Below are 19145 nucleotides of genomic sequence, written 5' to 3'. Positions count from 1 at the left end.
GGGAACAAGAAGAAAAATGGGAGCTATCTACTTGAAAATATAATATGCAATGGTTGATGAAGTGTCTCTTTGACGCTGAATGGAATTCACAAGTCCTTAAAAGACAAAGCGAAGGAAATAGTTCTTATATTACACTGGAGAGTAATTTTAGTTTGATGCACTGGTAGGTCTAAAATGGGAATGACATCATTACTCAATTTAGTTTTTTGTTCTATTTGTGATAAATGAGTGATGTGTTGTTTCTCAAAATGATCATTACGTTCTGATTCTATAATTATTGTCATGGCACTGATATTTATTTCAAATTAGGATTGTTCCATGGTTCATGGCAACTACAGCAGAGAGAATTTGAACTGCATATTCCTGGTAGGAAATAAGAACGTGCCACAAAGCAAGTATTTCTTGGGAGGTACTGCGACTGAATAAATATGAACATTTTATTATTCAAGATATACTCCCTGTATATGTGGCTCATACCACAATCAAGACACAGCCCAGTTGTATGCATGTTTACTCAGGAGAAACAAAAACCAGATATAAATCCTTATCTGTACAGAATACTCAGGTTGCAAATAAGGCTCATGTGAATGAACGCTCTGCCATTGTTAGGAAGAAAAGTGCTGTCCAGCAGCTATTTATCTCAGTTTTATTCCATTCTTTCTTCATGGTGTTCATAGCAGCGTAAATGTTCCCCTTCCTCTTTTCAACAACCATGTGAGGTAGGTTAGGCTGAGAGAAAGTGATTGCCTCAAAATCACCTAATGGGGTTAATTGTTGCGGAGTGGGAGTCTGAACTCCCTATTGCTACTCTAGCATTCCAACCCATTACACTAACTGAGCAATCCTAAGCAGAGTTACTCTAGTCTGAGCCCACTGATTTCAATGGGTTTAGAATGGAGCGACTGTTTAGGATTGCATTGTAAATCAAGTTTCAGTGTTCGTTTTGTATTTGTTGCAACCTTTTGGGGAGGGGGGTCAGAGAGGCAGTCATAAGAGCCCCCAGCAGCAGCAGCGTGGTGCAGCCCAGACACAACTCTGCTGTTTGTGAGGGGATTCAAAGACTTGCTCTGAAGTAAGTGCACGTAGGATTGAGGCCACACAACCTGATCCCATGCATATTTGCTGAAAATAAGCCCTGCTTTATTCCTGAGGCACCTTAAAGACTAGCACATTTTTTTTGTGGCAGCTCCAGATGGGTAGCCATGTTAGGCTGTAGCAGAAGAGTAAAGCCGGAACTATTGTGGTGTAGCAGCTAGAGTGACGGACTAGGATCTGGACATCCCAGTTTCAGTTCCCCACTCTGCCATGAAACTGCTGTGGTACGTTGGGACAGCCTCATGCTGTCAGCCTAACCTACCTTACAGGGTTGTTCTGAAGATAAAATGGAGGCGAGGAAGACAATGTAAACTGGTTATTTCCCATTGAGGAATAAGGCAGAGTATAAATGAAGTTTTTTTTATAAAATGAATGAATAAAGACTTCAGCAGCATCCTAAAGTGTAACAAAATTTATTCCAATTCTTATAGTGCCACTCGGCTCCGGATGCGTTGTGGCATAAACTTTCAGTTGTTCAGATATGAGCAATTAATTTCAATTAAATTAAATACGTTTACTTATTTGCAAGAAAGGCCAAATTCAGTGTGATTTTCGCATTAAACGACAAGCTTTGCATCCGAGTCTACACGCATAAGGGTGGAGCTGTACTAGTGTAAGAGTTAATTGGAAATAAGCCATCTCTTGAAGCGCCAGGATACTTACTTTTTTTTTTAAGAGCACACCCCTTTCCAAGTCTTTTAGTGCAATCTTAACCAGAGTCACGCCGGTCCAAACCCAGAGATTTCAATAGGCTTAGATCGGAGAAACTCTGTTTAGGACTGCACAGTTTGAAACTGCCAGTCACGGATTTTCTCGTCCCCAAAGAATCCTGGGAAACACAGTTTTTGTCGAAGCTTTTGTAAAGCCATCGCCCTTTCAAAGAACTACAATTCCCAGAGTTCCGTGCGCTGAGGAGCCATGACAGCGAGCCGGGGAAGTGATGGAAATAGTTTTAAATTTGTCGTATGCCGCGTAGGCTTCACCCACTTCTGTGTGAGAAGAGGAAGAAAGGAGCCGGTAACTCGAACGCCGCAGAAGATTACGCGAGGTACTCGCGCCGTTACCGGCCGTTAAAACCGTCAGGAGCGGCGAAAAGAGAAAAATAGCAGCGGCCGAACTGGTGAGCTCAGGTCTTGAAGGGGGAGGGGAAAAACCGCTGTGATGAGATTTGTACAACCATAAAACAAACGTGAGGGAGACCAATAGGAACCCGCTTTACAAACAAACTTCGTCCAATCAGAGATAGTATAACAAGCTATGAGAAAAGGCAGCAAGCAGGGAAAAGAGGAGGGGGGGAGAAGCAACCTATCTCGATACCATGCTGCTTGTCTCGCGGAGCTGCCGACCAATAGAATGCCGGTATCTTCTCCTTTGCCCACCCCGTGGCCTTGACGCAGCCAATGGGCGGCGGACCGGGAGGAGACGCTCGCTTTTTGAATTGGTGCGTGGGGGCAATGGCGGCTTTCTCGTGCTCGGAGCGCCTGGGCGAGAGGTGAGGCGAACGGAGGCTCGAAGGGACGGAGGCTCTCCTGTGAGGACGGGCAGGCATGTGGGGGGAGGGGAGGTAGGGGGAGCAGCAGCGGGCAGTGAAATGAGGAGGAAGTGACGTCATTTAATTTGGCATGGGGGGATACACCTGTTTGGGGCTGCGGCCGGATTTTTAGGTCTCTTTTCAAATCTGCGTCTACCATACTCTATTGTATCTGTTGTTCATTGAACGCCCTAACTGTTGATCATATTGTATTTTGTTCAATGAATGACCTAGCTACAGATTATATAGTATTCGCTTGCACAGTGTAATTCGCCTTGGGTCTCAGTGGGAAAACTGGACTATAACATAACTAAATAGCAATAATAATCAGAAGTTTGGTAAAAAGCGACCCTGTGGTCTCAGTCTCTTTGCACCCTTCCGTATTTAATCCGTGACACTGGGCATTGCTGTAGGTTTGGGACATGGAGTTCTCCGGGAATAATTATAGGTCTCCACACTACAGAGATCAGTTCCCTATAGGAAATGCCAGCTTCACAGGATGGACTCTGGCATCCTGTCCCTGCTAAGTGCCCTCCTATCCTCAGACATTGTCGTCCCCAAGCATCACTCCTAAATCTCCAGGAATTTCCCATTCTGGAGCTGACAACTGTAACTCATCACTGGTCCTTCCCCTCCCACTTTTCTAAGGTTAGCCCTGGTATTGACAACTAAGCTCTAGGGAAGGCAGCAGAGTGGTTAGAAAATTGCTAGTAGCAACTTCTTGCATTTTATTTTTATTTGTTCATTTATTTGCAATCTTTATAGTGATACTTTGGGAACTGCCACTTGCTGCAACTTTTCCTAAAGCATAATAAAAGTATACATCGCAAAGGGATAGGAAAGATTAGGTTTTCCGCTTACTGTGTGCTGTAGCTAGTTGTTGTTTGATGATGAATGCATTAGTACATTAGTGATGAAGCACATTAGTGCTTTTTATGTTTGCACTTTACATTTTTGGCTGTATCATTGGAATTGCTTTAGTGCATGTCTAACAATGTGAGGTGCTCTGTGTCCTCCTGACAACTGCTTTGCTGCATTAGATCAAAGGTCCATTTCATCTAGTCTTCAGCAATGGCATCTTGGATATGGATGGGAAGCTCATAAACACGGCATGATGGTGATAGCACCCTCCTGATTAGCCACAGTATGTAAGATCAGCAGTGATTTGGAATCCTTTGATGAAAGGCTTTGATGAAGCTTTTGAGAAAGCTGGGATGTAAATATTTCAGAAAATGCATGAAGCTCTGTAGTAATGCAGAATGTAGAAATGAAGGACATCTTTCAGATGCGGATCTGTCTGTGGGAAAGGTATTCTTGTGTAGACTTTTCACCCTGGGGGAAATTCTTAACTTCCAGTCTTTGTCAGTGAAAATGGAATGTTGTTGACATCTCGTGGATCTGTTGCAAAGGAGAATGAAGTGATGATTGTATTTGAAATTTAATTTAATTTAATTTAATTTATTACATTTATATTCCGCCCTCCCCGCTTTCGCAGGCTCAGGGCGGATAACAAATACAAACATGTTTAAAAACATTTAAAAACATTAAACAATACATTTAAAACATTTAAAAACATTAAATATAACAATTCATGCTGCATAGTGGTTCATACATGCCTCTGTGTTTGCATAGGGGTGATGGTTTAACCCCCCCTTCACGGGGGGGGCACTGCCCGGCGTTAGCCATATGCCTGGCGGAATAGCTCTGTCTTACAGGCCCGGCGAAATGCAAGCAAATCTTGCCAGGCCCTTGTCTCGCAAGACAGAGCATTCCACCAGGTCGGGGCCAGGACTGAAAAGGCCCTGGCCCTGGTCGACGCCAGGCGGGCCTCCCTAGGGCCAGGGACACTTAAAAGATGTTTTCCGCCAGAGCGGAGAGTCCTCCGGGGCTCATATGGTGAGAGACGGTCCCTCAGATACGTCGGTCCCAGTCCAGAAATAAGGGCTGAAGCATTTTGCAGGTGCACACATGATTCTGGTGCTAAGTGAATCCCCCCTCCCCACCAGTATTGCCCTTAAAACATTGGTAGAGGCTGCAAAGAAACAAATCAGATAGCACTGTATTATAATACTGTTGTGTGGCTGGAAACATTGACTTGTTGAGGGCAGGGGTTGTGAATTTAATTGTATTTGTTATCAAAAAGAGTAGAGTGGGATTGTGAATTGTGTAGCTCACAATTACACTGAGAATCCTGAGGTTGAGGGAAAGACAACAATAATCACCTGAAAAATAAAAGCTTGGCAGTTAGTTAACTGTTCTGTGGACTCAAGAGTTAACAAATCTGAAGTGTTATAATTTCCTGGGCACAGTGAAAGCTTTGTGTTAATCGGAAATAGTTTAAATCTTGTTACTGAAGTTGCTTATTCCTTCTATACTTGGTAGTGAATAAAAGTTGCTCTTTTTATCCTGTTTCCCCAATGTCTTAAGGGTAATAACTGCATTTAGGAGGCCACTTGGGTTCAGTCTGGAAGTAGAAGATTGGGGTAGGGATGCCCTGGTCAAACTAGGAAGCAAACTTTCTCTTCTTAAATGGCATTTAAAGCCATGCCCTTTGCAGAAAATTATCAGTAACCTTCAGATTCTCAGCTTTTTATGCTACTCAAATACATAATCCACATATACCCATTCTATGAAGACATCTACAGATTACAGGAGGCACAATTTTGCCCAGTCACAGAAATGTGACATTTGGTGGCAGAGTTTGGGAATTTTAATGTTTCCCTCTCTCCTAAAAGTGTAATTGTGCTTCAGAATTTAAATGTTTGTCTCTAACTTATTAATTCTTTTTCATGGTATAATGTGTTCTACTTTGGGGAAATGGTGGTAAGACTCTTAGGGCCTTTAAGTGTTTTCTTTTGTTTGAAGGGAGTAAAGGTTAGCAGAACGTTGAGAAAGAGGTGCCTTGACTAATAGGAGTAGTATGAATGGCTGAAGCCCCACAGATGGGAGTAAAAGGTGACGACGACGAAGGGTAAGCGGGTCTTCCGAGATCAAAAGGAGAAACAAGGAGCCATGAACAGGAATGGAGAAGTAGAAAGCTTTTAACTATAGGAACTTGAAATTGATGCTTCCTGGGAACGATGAATGATAATTTTATCAGAGGCTTTCTTAAATGGCTAAAGAGAAGAAAAGGCACGTGGAAAAGAATTCAAGGAGGCCTTATAATAATCTGGGAGAGGACTTTTACCAGTCAATGAAGCGTAAATTAATAGATCTCGAGGAAGAGTTTGAAGAGGAAGTATCAGCAGGATGCAGCGACGATGAATGTAGAAAGAGAAAAAGAAGGCTTTCACAATGCTCATAAGGAGTAAGGCTTGGCTATGAATGTGGGGGGGGGGGCACATGTAGGTTTTCCTCATCAAAATACCATAGAATATTTGCATTATATTACATCAGGAGTCTACTGATCTTTTGTAGCATGCTGTAATTGCAGCCCTATCCTGTCAGTTTCCTCTCTTCTAAGAATGTCGCTATTGACTTTTTTCCCTTGCAGCTCTTGAAGAGAAATGTCTCTTTGATCATGGTGGACAACAGCGCACTAATGTCTGAGACGGGGAGGAGTCTCTTGGCGGATTCCTCTATTCTTGACTCCAAAATTTCTTCCAAGGAGAAAATATTCACCGAGTCCACTTCAGATGGTGAGGGTGATAGGGAAGCAGCTTTTTCTTACTTTACGATAAGAGTTGTTTGCAGTATAGCATCTTGAATCGCTGCCAGTAATGCGTCGTTTGCATTCTAATTCTTGGACATATGCATTCTAATTGTACACTTAAATGGAAACAAATATTTCCTAAAATACCTCAGTGTTGCACCAAAGGAAAAGCTTAAGGCTGCACACAGGCTGCACACAGACATGATGGAAAACTAAAGGGGACTGAGCCATCCAAGAATGATGACTGAAAAACTGTTCTAGGTTGTGTTGGTGGAGTTTCTCCAAAGCTTTTTTTTGTGATCCTTAATTAAAAAATTATTAATTAGAGAAACTTATTGCTATTAATTAGAGAAGATTAGTAATGGCACACAGGCATCTCCAAGGTGACTTCAGTTCCAGCAGGCTGACAGGCTCCGTCAGCCTGGCTAGTGCCTTGTGTGTATACTGAACATGCAGTCTGGAGTGAACACCCTCCATTATAACAAAGGGCTTCCGTGGCAAATGTGCAGAGATTGCTTTGTTGCCTCCAACAACACACTTCTAGTATTTTATATTTGAGCTCTAGTATTCAGTTGACTGTACGTCACTACGGGGAGCTCAGAAGTGTCTTTAACACCTGCTAGGAGATTATACCATTACTGTAAGTTCAGTTGTTACAATGCAATCCTAAGAAGAGTTACTCCAGTCTAAGCTCATTGAAATCAATGGGCTTAGACTGGAGTAACTCCTCTTAGGCTTGCCCTTTTAATTAATTTGTGCCAAGATTTAAGAGGCAAATACTATATTTTAACACTAGGACAGGCATTATCATTGAATGTGTCATCATTTTGTCTATGCAAAGATCTTAGGGGTTTAGTAATTCAAAAGAACATGGATATTTGTCTCATTAGGAGCATATCTTTTTTCCTGAATCTAACCACTAGCTTGTTAACACTGTCCCAAAGAGGCAGGTGTGCAATGTTTGTCTTGATACCTGTATATTTATTATTAGTTTATATATTTTTCTCATTCATCCTGCAGAAATCATGAATATTTAAACAACAAAAAACACTTCTTATCTATTCTTTAGTGATAGATCTCTGATATTACTCTGTTCAACCAACTAACGAGATTATTCTAATTATCTATACTTACCTGCATTTTATTAACCCCATAATATTATTTTAGCTAAATTCTTCTTTTTGACCATTATAAAATGATATTCTGCTCAGAAGAATATTATATTTATTTAACAATTAATGTACATTTTTTCTTGTTTTATCCTAAAAGTCCAAGTGCCTCTATCTAGTTTGTTTTTCTTCTTATTGCAAGTTCGTTTGTGACATGAAGACACATTTAATGCAACAAACACACAATGAGTAAAACTATGAAGGGTGAATTGAGCCCATAAACTGTTGTTTCAAATGGCTTAATGTATGTTAATTAGCAAATGTATGATTTCTTCTCATAAAGTTAATACGCGCAAGCTCTGATAATTTTCTCTGGTTACAGATTTGCTTGCTTCAGTTGCAAGAACTTTAGAGTGAAAAAGTATACAAGGAAGGGGACATAGATATAGCCAAAAAAGCAGGAGAGGAACTGGGTGAAGGGTCAGTTAAACCCATATTTTGATCAGGATTCGTGGCACCTTGGCAGAGAAGACAGCATAGAAGGGGTTCCTTGAAAGGAGGAAGTTTCAGAACCACTGAGCAAGACAGCTGTTTTTTTCTTCATTGATCTAAGTTTTCAGAACAGACGTTTGCCTATGGAATGCATCATATCTTTCCTTGATTAAGTTTGGTAGGTACATCAGAAATAAGTAGTACTTGATGACAAGTGTAGTGTTGTAGAGAAAGACCACTTGAATAACTTTATTCTGAACTCCTTTTCTCCCCATTTGGCCTTTCTGAAACTGTATTCTGTTGAGAATCTTGTTGCTCTTTGTTTTGATGAGTTTTCTAGCACCCAGAAAGCGCAGCAGAAAGCTAGCCTCTGTGCTAACTAGCTATATATGTGGTCACGCAGCCAGACACTTTGCAATCCGAAGTGCGAGTATACATAAGAAGGAGCTTCACTGAATTGCTTAGTGACCCATGTAGCCTAGTACCATCCTTTGCACGCCCTCCCCTCCATTCTGGGTTCCACTCCATTTCTAGGTGCCAAGTTTGGTCGCTACAGTAGCTTGAAATGCCATATGAATGCTGGTTTTTCTGTCTCTGCACATAGACATTGCTCATACCATTTTTACTCCCAAATCATTTTTTAAATCCCAGTTTTCTATAAGCCTGGGAGTTCCCTCCCTCGGGTTTGCAAAACTCTGAACTGTAGCCATGGTTGCCCCATTGTATGGATTTTTTTTAATGTGGGGGCAAGTCCTAGGTTATTGTTTATAAGGACAGAAACCACAGTGTTGTTTGAATAAATTAGTTAATTTTGTTCATGGGCTCCCCTTCAAAGGTAACTGAGCAATTGCAGTATTTTGGGAAGTGGGGAAATCAGACTGTTGGAAGATTGCTCTGTGTCTGTAGTCGTGAGCTTTGTATATATGCTGATGATTCTTTTTTTATCCCAACAGAAGAAATGCCTCAAATTGAAACTAGGGTGGTTGTAGTTCAGGAGGCTGCCAAGTGCGAAGAACTATTGAATGCTCTGGAGGTATGTGGACTGTAAAGTTTGTGACTATGAGACAGCTTCTCATTTGGGCTCCTGGGCAATTTTAAACTCATACTGAAGTTCTCCTCTTCTGCAGACCATTAAGATAATGGAAGTTCCAGTTATAAAGATAAAGGAAACTAGTCCTGGTAAATCGGAAGAAAAACTAATTAAAAGTATTGTGCATATGGTATGTTGGGCAGCTGTGGGTCTGTGGCTGCATGCAGCATGTTGCACCACTTGGGAGTGGGAAAAATCACAATGATTTACTTCCTTTTTAAAAGGATAAAATAAAGTCACAATGAAGGGGATTGGTGCACAATGGAGCTAGCTAAATAGAAACTCGTACTAGCTCTGCAATGGTTCCGGCATTGTTGTTATGCACAGGTGGGATTGATTATTAAAGTGATGCAACTCATAATTGCGAAGTAGAATTTAGCTTAGCTATGTTAAAACTCCCATTTCTTTATGGGGAAAGCGATAGTGTTTCTGTTGAGCTAGCTTCATATGTTGCTTTTGCAAAAAAACCCACAAAAACCTTGTTTGTAAGGTGGAAAAATGTCACATGGGCAGAAAATAACTTTGGTGTTAAACTTTATTGTATGAATAACTATTGAAATTTTTGCAAATTTCTGAAGGAAATTAAAGTACCTTACATAAAGGCAGAGTCGGTGGAACAGTTTGGGGATGCCGAATCACCGGAATTTGAGACCGTCTTTGTGATAGCGGACTTCCAGGCTTCCGTTTTCAGTGACTTGCACAAGGCAGACTGCAGAGTCCTGGGGCCTCCAATAGTAATGCATTGTGCTAGAAAAGGCGAGGTAAGAATGCATTGCAAGATATAAAAAGCCAGCTTCTGTCATTAGGACAGTGATCAAAGTTCTTAGTTTTGAGAAGAGGCTATCTTAAAATCAGGATTTTGGTAATGTTCAGGAGAGGCAGAACTGTGGTTAGATGCAACTTACCTTATTTGACCATCCTTGTTGAGTTGCAATAGAATTGTTGTGGAATGTAGTGTTTGTCAGGGAAAAACAAGAAGCACAATGTGAAAGAAATACGATGAAGTTCTTACTACACCAATGTGTAAATGACCTTTTTAAAAAATGCGCTTGGTGTATTGTTATGAAGAAATCTGTTGAGTTTCAGCGTTGTTACAGCACAAGGGGAAGCCTGCATGGACTTGTGGGACAGAAAGAAATCTCATTCTTTCCCCTCCTCCAAGTAGCTCTCTTTTCCTGTTTGTTTCTCCATTGTCTCCACTTATTTCTATGCTTTTGTTTTCTCTGTTGTTCTCAGAGCCCCCCCCCCCCCCCATCCCTCACTATCTCACCTTGGTTTCCCTTTCCTTGTTCCATTTTACCCCCAGCACTGCTGCCTTGTTATGCTGTTGGCCAGCCTCTGCCTCAAAGTTAGGTGCCATTTGGGGTTGTTATAGCAACCTCAGATGCCGCCTGACTCTCTTTCTCTGTCTCCTCCCCAATGTCTGCCTGTGTGCAAACACTGTTCTTTACTTTTTTGTTTTTCCTAAACATCTCTCTCATTTTTGACTGATACTTTTTCTGTAAACCTGGGGCTTCCTCTAGGTTTGCAGAAACCTGTATCCTAGCCCTGGCTGAGTGATCCCCACAAGTGTTGCCTGTTTCTGTTAGATATCAGGATGTCTAGAAAACTGTCTTAAGTTGTAAAGCAATTTGTGGTAGTCATCTCTGATTCAGGAAAACGAGAAGTATCAAAACTCCTTCTTAGATACCAAGAGCATACCTGGGGGCGGAGCTTAGCCGGTTAATTTTTTTTCTCCTTTTTTCATTAAAATACCTAGCACGTCGGGCAGATGCCAGTGGAAGCCATAAGCCTTCATCCACTATGTTTCTTAACTGAGCCATAAAGCAGACTGCTTTTTTGTCCTCCTGTAATAGGTGGACAGGAATATTAACTCTTTATTTGGTTGAGGGAGCCATGCCCTTTCTGCCTGGTACGTTAAAGAATAAGGTTTCCCCTAGAACCTTAAAGAATGTTCTGTGGCTGTGCAGCCTTGTAAGTTATTTCAAAAGATACTAGTGGTAGGCTTCCCTCATAGCAGGGAATTACAATAGGAAGAGCTGGTATTAAGTGTTTTTTCTCCCATGCCCCCTTCTGTAGTGTGTAGCTTGTATGTCACTAGCTTGAATCATTGGGGTACCTTATGTGCTTACTTTCTTGTAAATTCTATAGCCCAATTCCCACAGGTCGTTTTCTTCCAATATCATTCTAGTGACATCCGGATGGAGAAACCATCTTGGCAGGGCCAGCTGATGTGGCTCCTTCCCACATGAATTGCTTAGTTCCTCGAGACTGAGACCCGTACATGGGTGAAAACAGCCACTGCTTCTACCCATATGGCTCATTCCAATTAGATGTTAACTTGGGACTGTCGAGAAGGAAACTACTGGGAAGTCACTCTCTTATAAAGAGTGGTTATGGGTGAATTTGGGCTCATAATTTCCTGAACAGTATTAAAAAGCCTTCAGGGCTGCAAAGTGGTTTAATTGTTCGAGAGTCCTGAGTATAATGAATAATTCAGTCATTCTAATGTAATTTCAGGCTCTGCCTTTCTCATGTCGTCCTCTGTACTGTGCCAGCATGATGAATCTTGTACTATGCTTCACTGGATTCAGAAAGAAAGAAGAACTGGTAGGAGTGTCTTCCTTTTGCACACTTACTTTGAATGGACATTCTAACATTTTTACAGTATTGAGTAAAAAACCAGCACCTGGAGACTATAAAAAAACTAGCACCTGGAGGTTGGCTTATACTGCTCTGTAGCATTGTGTCTTACTCACTTCTATAGCAGCACTGTCTGAGCCACTTAGCAGTTCATACAGGCACTCTGCCATGTTTTTCAACACAGTCACAGGCGTATTAGTAGAGTAGAAAGTGTAGTGTAGTACTTTGAAGTCCAGGGTTGTTAATCTGTAGAGGCAGGCAATGGCAAACCACCTCTGAACATCTCTTAGCTTGAAAATCCCAGCAGGGGTCACCATAAGTCATCAAAAAAAAAGTACTTGAGTGTTGGATGTAAGCTAGGGGTCAGGAGCTCAAACCTTTATTCAGTCATTTTATTTATCTTAGGCAGAGAGAGAAAGCATGACTCTCACAGGGCTGTTGTGAGAATGAACTTCCTTGGAGGAAGAGGGGGATACAGATGTGATAGATATCTAACAAGCATTTGTTGCTTGTTAGATAATACTGTTCTGTTTTGTGTCTGCTTTTCTTGTTGAGACTCTGGGCAGATTTTACAGGCTATAAAACAATGGAATCACAAAGCATCGAACAACTAGTGAAGAATTCTAGAAGATCTGGATTACAGAATTAGACAATGTGACACTTTCAGAAGCTGCTGAGTTTGACTTGGGGGGTACCCATTTTGGCTGTCAGACAAACCTTGTCGTGTCAATTGAACTTGTGTGTGCACAAAATCACCTTGATAGAGAAATGATGTGTACTTGTGTGTACAGATGGTGTTGCAGCCTTTTCCACGTTGTGAGGTCAAGGGCCTTCAAGGTTTGCAGGGAACAGAAGGTCAAAACGTGGTTGCCATTCTCTCTTGTTTCTCCTCAGCAGCTAGTATTCAGAGAGGCATAGCCTCGGTGCAGGAGTCTCTAACCTTTTTGAGCCTGCGTGTAACTTTGGAATTCTGACACAAGGTGGTGGGCGCAGCCACAAAACGGACTCCACAGGAGGCAGAGCCAACCACAATATGTCAGGGAGTAACGTTATGCATGAATCCAACAATAACTCTTCAACATTTCAAGCAGAAGCTCTGCTTCATAGGATGCCTTTTTAAAATGAACGTGTTGTTTAAAAATGTTTTCTTGCTTAGATCTGCAGTGAGGATCTTTGTACTGTGGAGTGCAGCGCAACCAATCAGGAACCCCGCCAGGCAAAAGCCCAACGTAGCTCTGCCCGTTTTCTAAAACCACCCTGTGGCCACCACATTGGGTACTCCTGCCTTGGTGCATGGAAGCTAATAAAGAATCTTACAGCCTTTCTGGATCACATGAAAGGTCCAAACACATTAGCATAACTATTTTGTGTAGCTGGCCTGTGTTTGGCAACTTCCTCTACTGCAGCAGTGCCTAGATTTCCCAGTGACTGGAGGTTTCGTTTACTGTGAAATCTTATTGTTACAGTAGAGTGGGTTTGCTAACCAGGGCAGTAACATTACATGTGGAAGGGATCTATGGCCTGGAATCTCCATCTTTGCATAATGCTGCTTGCCCACTCAAGCAAGATATATGAATCCTACCCCCTCCCAGCGCTCTCACAAGCATAAGAAGCTGGGAGAGAGGAGCCAGTCTCTTATGTGGCATCAGGCTGAAAAATGGCAAATGATGAAGCCATTGCTACTTTTGGGCATATCCCAGCCTGATGCACGGTTAGGTGAGTGAACTGTCCTCTTCCTTCTCCCCTGGGCACATTAGCCTGGGTGTATCCATCTTGGCTGGACCAGGCAAGAAGCTGCAAAAGAGCCAGGTGCAGCCACAAGTGCTTAGGAATTGATCAGCTCATTAGGGAATGCTCAGTTTAAGTAGTGCCTCTGTTTTAATTGATCCAGAGAACTGTAATTGTTTTGGCTCATCTATTCATGGTACACCCTTGTTGCTGACGCAGACTCCAGTCAAAAATCCAAATGACCATGCACCACAAATGATATTCTCATTTTAATTTTTTTCTGAACTTTGTTCATAGGTTAAGCTGGTGACTTTAGTTCATCACATGGGAGGGATTATTCGAAGGGATTTCAGTTCTAAAGTTACACATCTGGTTGCAAATTCTACACAAGGAGACAAATTCAGAGTACGTGAATTTCATTTCCTTTTCTAAGTCTTAAGTGGAGAGTCCTTATTTTAATTTGTTTAATCCAGAAGTTATGGTGCGTAGGGATATATTTCTCTGTGTATTGCATAGAAAGAAACACTGTATTTTTAACTGCTGCTTCTGGATTTACAGTGGACAATTTGGCTGCAACTTAGCAAATGACAGCCTGCAAAAACAGATTTCTACATGTGGATTTTTCCTGTTGCATCTTCAGTAATCTTATGCAGTGAGTGCCACATGCTGAGCCTGATCTAGAGATCTGTGGATGTTGCTATAAATCTCACCAGCTTCTGAGCTCATTGGCATGTGTGCCTGCTTTTTTGTGTGTGTATCAGGACTGGGCATCACTCCCCACTCCACGCACCTTTTCTTCTTTTGCAGATTAACTATATAATGGCCGAGGGTTATATATGACATAGGGTCTTTGTTGCTGGTGACTCACAGCTGTCAAAACACCTGTTCAAAGGCTTTATCTTCCACAAAACTACTTCCAGAAATAGTTGCAGCCTGTACATTGAAGTATACATGAGGGAACAGAACCTGTGTTTAACTTCATTGGTTTAGTTCATGGAACTCACTGTTAAGAATGCTTGGACTGACATTGCAGGTGGGGTAAATAGCCCGCCTGAACACAGATTACATACTGCTGGATGAATGTTTTTATGTAGGTTTATAAAGATTCCAACCCATGAAATCAGTTAGTACCAGAGCAGCCCTTCGATTGATCACGTGGAAGCATGAGCCCTGGAGGTATTAATCTTGTGCTGCTTTCAAAGATAGTGGATAAATTATGGACCTGTTAGCCTAAGATTCTGTTTTTATACCTTATATCTGAATGTCCAGAAGCAGACTGGGTTATTAGTAAAACAGTTGCTCTGTGAGACAGAAAGTAAATGCCCATACCCTTACATGCATAACATTGTGACATATTTTTGCCTCTGGCTCATTCCTTTACATAGAAAAGCATGAATTGTTCAGTATTTTAAGCTAGTAGATACATTTTTTTTAAAGCGAGTACAGTCTTATATTAATTTCAAGTTTCATTTTAAGCGACCTTTTAAAAATAAAATAACATTTGAATACAACAAACATGCTATAAACCCACTGACATTAAAAATGATCCCTCTATCCAAATATAGTTATTTCTCCTATCGATGTGACATTAATACTGTTGACTGAAATACCTTAGAGTTGGAAAGGACTTTCACTAGAAACAACTTTTTCTTTTCCAGAGTTCAGTAAATGTTCCTTTGTCTTGATTTGTAGGTAGCAGTGAGCCTGGGCACGCCAATTATGAAAGCTGAGTGGATTTATAAATCTTGGGAGAGAAGAAATGAAACGTATGTATGCACTTCTAAAAGCGTGACCTCATAGAGCACTGACGTTTTTCTGTTCTCGGCAGCGAACGTAGCAGGATAGTGAGAGCATGTTGCGAAGCCGACAAATGATGCTGATTCTCCCTCCTTGCTTTCTTGTAGTGACTTCTTTGCTGCTGATGAGGAATTCAAGAATGAATTCAAAGTCCCCCCATTTCAGGACTGCATGTTAAGTTTCCTCGGGTTCTCTGATGAAGAGAAGAAGAGCATGGAAGAAATGACAGAAATGCAAGGTGAATCTAAAACAGTTGCAACCACAGTAGCCAAATGGGGGAAAATCACTCCTAATTCAGGGCCCTGCCCTTCAGGCTGGCATCAGCTCTGAGGGTATTCACAAAAGTGATGCTTGCCCTTGTAGCGAGCTTCAGATCTCGAGGTAGCAACATAGGCCCCTACCTGGGCGACCCTCTTATCAGATCTCCTTCAAAAGGTGACCCAGGATATGTAGCCCATGCTTCAGTGGCTGTCATCACATGGCTTCCTCATCAGCTGACTTCTTCGCACGTGATGGCTCATTTAGGAGTGACTGTGGATTCAATTTATGCAAAACTCTTCCTCCCACAGAAAAAGTGGCAAAACTGAGAAGTGTAGCAAATCTGGTCATCACATCCAGGTCGGTGGACCTTATGTACCTGGCAGAACTTTTGGGCTCTATGATTATAGCCATTGCCGCAGTTCTGTGGTCCTACATGTGCTTCAGAGGCCTTCACTGTCTCACCAGCCGTCAGTTGCCCTCAAGCAACTTCTGAGACTGAGAGTAAATTTGGAGTTGTGGTTTTCTATTTGTTGGCAAACCATCACTTCACATCTGATCAGAGGCAAAGAGATCCATCCAGAGACAGACTTTAATCACCATGGATGCAAGTCTGTTGGAGTGGAGAGCCTACTGTTCTCTGGGGTGGTGGACCTAAAAACTGCCAAAGGGAGCAGTTCATGAAATGAACTTGATCCTGAAAAGGTTGGAATGGCACCTAGCCATCCAAGTGTGAAATACATCAAGGGTGCCTCCAATATCTAACTGGCTCGATCATACTTGCCCTAGACTAAGGGGAGTTGTCCCTTTCCCAGGTACTATTAGATCAAGTGAGAAGACAGTTTGGTCAGGTGGATGCTACATGTCTTGCCTCCGATCCCACTGATTTCCTGAGCACTGAACAAACTCAAGTGGGACAGTGCGGAAGTGTTTTCTTGATTGCCCATTGGCCAAAGAGGCCCTGGTTCTTGGACCCAATCTTGCTGTTGGGGCTCAGCCACCTTGGACATCCCAGGTCTTCTAGACGCTTTGTCACAGGCATAGATAAGCTATCTGGGCCCAGCTTGGCTGTGCTTGATCTCTTAGACATTAAGTGGTAAGGGTTACTGTGAATCGAGTTCTGAGCAGGTAGTGAAAACTGCTGGCATGTAGATGACCATCAATGGAAAGGATTTATAGCTGCACCTGGAAAACCTTCATCAAATGGTGCCACAGGACGCATGAGACCTTGGAAGATGCTGATGTTCCTGTGATCTTTTCCTTTCTACAAGACAGAGTTGACCAGGGGTTCAGAGCAAACATATTTCTAGAGAGGTAATGGCACTGGCTTTAGTATTGCCTTTGGTTGAGGGTAGCTTGCTCTCACGGCAGTCAGTGGTTAACGTTTCCTCGGAGAGCAGTGCTTTCTGGCCCTCCCATGGTTCACTTGGAGGCTTCACATGGTTCTCAAAATACGTACAGAATCTCCATCTGAGCCACTGCGAGAAGTGTCACTTAAGTTCCACGTGCTTTTGGTTCTGTTCTTTACAGCCATTGCCTCTGGAAGATGCATTTTGGAGCTGGGGGTGCTATCTTTAGTGAAGGGTTTTGGTATTTTTCAAAAGGATCTGATGGTCCTCTGGCTGCACCCTTTGTCCATACCAAGCCATGTTTGTATTCATTTCTCATTCACAGCTAGGCTATCCTTGGACCTTCCAGAATATTTTGTTTTACCTTTTCCTCTCAACTTTATTTCCTAACTAGACCTTCACATGTAAATTCCTGTATCACAATGGGGAAATTTTCCCTTACAGAAAAAGAATTTGTTTTCAGCAATGGCATCATCATCCTCTTACTAGCTGACTGACCCAGTCCTTCCCCCCGCTGAGTAGATCATAACTGCTCATTCTCCAAAGACATCAGCCTTACTAGAGAGTGAATCAAAATACCTGGCAGGCCTGTTACTTGGTCACAGAACTTCTAACCATTCTAGAGTCCATGAAGCATTCCATATGGATCTTAGTAACTTTGAAAACAAACCTAGAAGAGTAATGCTTTCTCCATATCACAGAGTGGCGACTGAGGTGGAGGGGACTCTTGTTTAAAGCCAACTCTGGTGTTTTATGGTGGCAGTGGAATTTAAGAAAGGATTTCCCCTCTATATAAAGTGCCTCCTCCCTCTCAAATCCTCACCCACTAGGTTCAGGTTCTCTTTTCCTTTTTAAAGTATCTCTTGTGTCAGTGTTGCAAATTTCTGTGTATTGTCTTAAAAGGAAACTGCTGTTGGGAGCTGTACTGTGCCCATTTCTGTGTGCGGTTTGTATTGTAGCTGGTTCAAATGAGTTTGATGCTGCTGTAGCAGCATAGATGAAAACTGACTGCAGAATTTAGAGAAATAATGGATTTTCTTTACCTACCTTTTTCTGCAGGTGGACAGCACTTGCCTGTTGGTGATGAAAGGTGTACACATCTAATAGTGGAAGAAAATACAGTCAAAGACCTTCCATTTGAGCCATCTCAGAGCCTTTACGTTGTAAAGCAGGAGGTCAGTTTCAGCACAAAATCCAGAGTTCTTTAACATCCACTGCAGGGATATCATCCGAATTACTAGCCCTGTCGTTTAGCCACTGAAAAATATGGGTTGTTTTTATGGCCCATCATTGCATATGCTCCAACAAATTACAGAATATGTGTTCTTTTCCTCTAGTGGTTTTGGGGAAGTATTCAGATGGATGCCAGAGCTGGAGAATCTATGTACTTATTTGAAAAGGTGAGTTGCTGTGGAAAGATTTGGAAACTTGAAGTTCTAGTGGAAAAATGCAGAAGCAGGCTGGAGTCTTAAATTCTGATATTGCCTTTTTGCAATATATATGTATTTGTGTTGAGATTGAAATGGGTGTTAAACCCATTTAGTGTTCATGTTGGCCTTTTGGAGCGAATATTATTAATACTCTAATCCCATGATAACAAATAAATGTTTGTTCAGCTGTATCCTGCCCCTCCCCCCAGTGTGTGCTCTGGGGGAAAGGTGAAGCATAAATGAAATAGATTTCTTTCCTGGGGAGGGAGGGGGAAGAAACAAATTTTCCATGTGCCACATCCTGTACTGTTTGTGAGTGGGGCATAGAAGGCTAGAGCAAAAAGCAGGAGGTGGCAAAGATCAGTTCAACTGATGGTCCTGCAGATCCAAGCTGCTCTCCTGTTTGTGAACTGTAGCGCAACAAGTAATTGTTGGAGCAGCAACATCATACAGCTGCATGTAGATTTGAATCCCAGAGATGGGTAGCCATATTCTGATCATATCTCATTACAGGCAGACAGTCCCGAGCTCAAAACATCTGTCTCCCAACTTTCTCTGAACACTCCGAATAGTAACCGGAAAAGGCGCCGCTTAAAAGAGACGCTTGCTCAACTGACCAGAGAGACCGACATGTCTCCCTTCCCGCCTCGGAAACGGCCGTCAGCTGAGCACTCGCTTTCCATAGGATCCTTACTTGATATTTCAAATACGCCAGAAGCGAGTATAACCAATGGAGGTACAACTAAATAAGCTCTGAATTAAAAAAAAATGTTAGCAAAAACAAGTGCGCTGAATAGCTCTACCGACCTAATTAACAGTCTTTTTTTCCTTTTTAAACTATGCAGGGAACAGGATAGAGTTGAGGAAAAAGGATGATGCTAGACACAAACGCAGCTCTCATGTCAGTAGACTTAGTCGGACGAGGAGGAGATCAGACAGACATTCCAGTTGTATTCCTCTGCATAACATGC

General features: G+C 42.1%; 1 protein-coding gene across 1 annotated transcript in view; it reads left to right on the top strand.

The window, feature by feature from the left end:
* The first annotated feature begins 2140 nt into the window (after window positions 1-2140).
* ECT2 (epithelial cell transforming 2) overlaps window positions 2141-19145 on the top strand; it is a 48030-nt gene continuing 31025 nt past the window's right edge. Inside the window, exons 1-11 of the mRNA XM_054982921.1 lie at window positions 2141-2215; window positions 6120-6264; window positions 8833-8912; window positions 9548-9730; window positions 11490-11579; window positions 13638-13745; window positions 15033-15106; window positions 15245-15375; window positions 17804-17919; window positions 18082-18144; window positions 18688-18910. Of these exons, the coding sequence (XP_054838896.1) occupies window positions 6147-6264; window positions 8833-8912; window positions 9548-9730; window positions 11490-11579; window positions 13638-13745; window positions 15033-15106; window positions 15245-15375; window positions 17804-17919; window positions 18082-18144; window positions 18688-18910 (1186 nt within the window). The 5' untranslated portion in view covers window positions 2141-2215; window positions 6120-6146. The remainder of the gene's footprint in view (window positions 2216-6119; window positions 6265-8832; window positions 8913-9547; window positions 9731-11489; window positions 11580-13637; window positions 13746-15032; window positions 15107-15244; window positions 15376-17803; window positions 17920-18081; window positions 18145-18687; window positions 18911-19145) is intronic.

The sequence above is a fragment of the Eublepharis macularius genome, chromosome 6 (genome assembly GCF_028583425.1).
Source record: "Eublepharis macularius isolate TG4126 chromosome 6, MPM_Emac_v1.0, whole genome shotgun sequence".
NCBI lineage: Eukaryota > Metazoa > Chordata > Lepidosauria > Squamata > Eublepharidae > Eublepharis > Eublepharis macularius.
Note: the sequence above shows the minus strand (reverse complement) of the source record. Positions and strands in the feature narration are given on the sequence as shown.